This window comes from Amblyomma mixtum, chromosome 3 (genome assembly GCF_055824585.1).
Source record: "Amblyomma mixtum isolate Tamu chromosome 3, ASM5582458v1, whole genome shotgun sequence".
Taxonomy (NCBI): domain Eukaryota; kingdom Metazoa; phylum Arthropoda; class Arachnida; order Ixodida; family Ixodidae; genus Amblyomma; species Amblyomma mixtum.
The window spans coordinates 62,201,406-62,205,291 of NC_143014.1; the positions used below are offsets into that span (position 1 = coordinate 62,201,406).

General features: G+C 42.8%; 1 protein-coding gene across 1 annotated transcript; it reads left to right on the forward strand.

Moving 5' to 3' along the window:
• Nucleotides 1–322: 322 nt before the first annotated feature.
• Nucleotides 323–1,250, forward strand: Tcs5 (TP53 regulating kinase). The gene has a single exon (XM_089579410.1). It carries the CDS (start codon nt 447–449, stop codon nt 1,128–1,130), a length of 684 nt encoding a protein of 227 aa, XP_089435536.1. The 5' UTR covers nt 323–446; the 3' UTR covers nt 1,131–1,250.
• The last annotated feature ends 2,636 nt before the right edge of the window (nt 1,251–3,886 follow it).

Consider the following 3,886-nt stretch of genomic DNA (forward strand, 5'->3'; position numbering starts at 1 on the left):
CGAACGTTTCGTATACGAATTGGTGTTTCATCACCACCAGAAAGCTACAACGTCTAAATTCAGCAGTTTTTTAAATGTATATATAATTTTAAAAAACCCTCTATGAATTCATTTGACGTCTAAGCGTTGAGATACCAAAATTTATAAACGTTACTTAGCTTTATGTTTGAATGTTGTAATAATTCTTATAGAATGGAAGAAATATTTCACAAGTAAGCTTGTACAAAGTTTTGCACACATCATTAAGTCACATTTAATAGATCATAGCCATCGTGGCCAACGTTTAGCATAACATATGCAAAATCTGTAGTAGTTTCGTAATAGTGGCATTTGCGAACCATCATGACGACGACCGTCCACGCCTTTCATGCCACCACGCTGTGCACGTTGGTTGGATTGCTGGAATAGTGTTGGTTGTTGCTTCTTGTCCACGTTCTGTCGGCGTCATGGACGCATTCGACGCATTCCTCTTCAAGCAGGGTGCAGAAGCAAGAGTTCATAAAGGCACGTATTTCGGAAGGGCCGCAATTTTTAAGGAAAGGTTCGAAAAGAAGTACAGACACCCCGACTTGGACAGGCTTCTGTCGGTCGAGCGCATGAGAGCTGAAGCCCGCGCTTTACGAAAGGCTAGAATGGCTGGTGTGCGGGTGCCACCAGTGTATTTCGTCGACTTGACATCGAGGATCATTGTGACGGGATATATTGATAACGCCGTGACTGTTCGCGACAGGATTGTTTCTCTTCAATCGGAAGAACCAGCGGCTCTTAAGGAGAGCTTGGAGTTCCTGATGGACAAGATTGGCGAAGCTGTCGCACTTTTGCACAAGAACCACGTCGTACACGGTGATCTCACTACTTCCAACCTGCTTGTCCAGCGTCGCGACGGAGAATCGCCGCTAATATATGTCATCGACTTCGGTTTAAGCTTCATTAGTGAGACAGCCGAAGACAAAGGCGTTGACCTGTACGTCCTGGAAAGAGCGTTCCTTAGTGCTCATCCAGGCATTGAAAGCTTCTTCCTGCGTTTTCTGAACAGCTACTCGAAAAATTACTCTCAAAAGGCAGCGAACATCTTGAAGAAGTTTGAAGAAGTGAAACAACGTGGGAGAAAGCGTACCATGGTCGGTTGACCCTTGACATTCATATGGGATTTGAGTTAACTTCGTCATTTGCCACCAGAACTGAACTCCACCTGCTGTGTCATAGTATGCACATGTACAAACCTGAAGAGTAAAACAGTAATATTATTATTGGTGTTTTGAATAAGCAGCAGTTCTTTCGGTAGTTACTCAAAAAATCTAATGAGGCTGTGAAACCTTGTTATCCGTGATATAGTGTCGAATGTTGAAGTTTTCAAAAGACATAGTTTAGCATAGCACAGATGAACCAGTGGAGGGGATGTGCGTCACACCGACTTCGCCAGCAGCTTAACACCCCTATAATTGAAGACACTTTCACTATAAAAAAAACTCATAGAGGTTTTATTGTTTATCTGGTGCAGAAGGAGTGCACTGGTCATGCTTTCTTGATTGATGTGGCGAACTTGTACTTCCTCGCAATGAGCTGTTTGCTGCAGTCAAAGCTCATTTTGTAAAATGTGGCACCATTTCATTTCTGTGCAGAAATTTATGATGTTATTTTATTCTTATGTGAACACAATCATTGTGTGTTTTCAGAGCGTGCTTTGTATTCAGTGAGACTACACGGACAGAAAAGCATAAAGACATGAAACTTGGAGAGGCTTACACGTCTCAGCGGCACTTGTGTTGTGTCAGTTTGCCCCTGTGTCCTGTCTTTACATTATTTTCACAGTGTGGTCTTGTACCAACTAGCCCGATTCCGAACTGCTGTCAGATATTTAGTGACATGGCATCTTCATAAATTCATCAGTGGCTCCTGTTTATTTAACATCTTTGTCTCTGTTGTTGATCATGAGATTAATAGTGCATAAAAAGTGGTACCACTTCAACGTTGTTAAACCAAGTAGACACGCGAAAGCATGTGTTTTAGCTTTGTTGGCTTATGGTATTGCTTTGCAGGTTCGTCGGCACGTCTGGCGACATCATTTGAAGTGTAGTATTAGTTGATGAAGACAACGACGTGCAATGCACAGCGTGAGAGTTAGTTGCAGTTTAAAACGAGGCATGATCTGCTGAGGCAATAGCATAGTGCTCTCGTGCACAGGTGAGCGAAGCTGATGTGTTCACATCGCCGCAGGTCTGAAACCCAGTCACAGCAAAGTTTTTTTTTTGTATTTGTTTATTTGTTTGCATAACTATGTTATACCATTGCTATGCTCCTGTCACAAACCCACATATATCAACCTCTTTCTCGGGGTCTACCGATCGGAATAGGGCTTTCACACTAGAAGTTGATTTTTGGGGCCTCCTGGAAATTTGTAATTGGACGATGAACATGCAGGTAGGTGGGCATGCAAAAAGAAGACTCGTTGCGCTCATCCTTGTCATCTGGCATCATCTTGTGTCCCCGTCAGCCTGCACATTCATTGCCGAATTATAGTCAACTACACCTTTGTCAATGAAAGTGCTCTCAGCATCTCAAGATTTGTAGAGAACTACCTAGTTGTTCTTGAAGAACAAATTGTATACAAACATAGACAAGGTGGAACGATGTGCGTCAACAACATTATAAACTTAGGTTTTGCCTATGACGTGCCCAAAGACAATATATTGCGACTCCTAGGCATTACTCTAGCCTTTCAGAAGAAATGTGGGATGGAACTCATGAGAAGCAAAGGGTTACTGCCATACGATTTGGCTTATTCATTATAAAGTTAGCAAAAGCAACCCTGTACTTCAAGCCAGCTTTTCAAAGGTCAGACCACTGCAATTGCTGAAAATTTTTGCTCCCTAGATTACAGGGCTACAAAAAGCAGTGCACCCCCATCTCTCCTGATTACAGTTGCCAAGACTTAGCTGCAGAAGATGAAAAGTCTCCTAACATGCAAGGCCATGAGGTGAAGTAAAACCAGTGGTTGTTACTTATAAACAGTTCCAGGATTACAAGAACATAACTAACAACCATCGTATGCCAGATGTGTCCTCAGCACCCTTGAAATTTGCAGAGCACTGCCCCCCATCATGAAAACAGGTCGGGACAAGCTTGGGGTGCAATAAGAGGCATTTCAGGCCTTGTGTAAGTTGTGTTTCTGAGGGGGGTCTAAGAAATTCTTCTGTCATGCAACACCTTTTACACTGAACGGACTGGGAGGCCTGTATATGACAGTGTATATGAGCATGATTTGTCTGTAAAAAAACAAAGTGGATCAACTCTTGCGTCAATTGCAGCTAATCCCAGTTTAAACTAGCAAATGCTAAAGTCTTGGGCAGAAGCAATGGTATTGCTACTGAAGGCTTTCTTTCACCGCAAACAATTGAATGTTTGCATCAATGGCACGTCTGTGTTTTTTGTTTTGTTCCCGTGAGCTTACAAATTGTAAGCTCAAATTGTTTCCCAGTAACTCTTAGGTACACTCCATAACGCAAGTTGTCTGCAGCGCTGTGAAGACTGCGGTGATTTTAGCAAGTCAGAACTGCCTGTGCTGTAAAACTTGTTCCTCCGCATCCCTCACACCACGACTGGTAGCTCCATCCCTGAGACGGAAAGAGCATATGTCTAAGTGCTGCACGCAGAAGACTTGGCTGACTTGGCAGACGCCATGTTTAAGAATGGCGGTGCACCACTTTGTAGCAGGCCTCGACAGTGCTGTGTGCGTGCGGACTTTCTCTGCTAATCTGACCAGTGAATTAAATGCTCACTGTACTTTGAAAATGCCATTTACATTTTTAATTAATGCATTAACTGTCTGGAAAATAGACAAACACTCCTAAGATATTTGATTGACTATTTGTGGTCTTCATTGGTC

Bases quoted from the DNA above. Each gene is read 5' to 3' on its own strand.
- Tcs5 (XM_089579410.1), top strand. From the start codon at position 447: ATGGACGCATTCGACGCATTCCTCTTCAAGCAGGGTGCAGAAGCAAGA.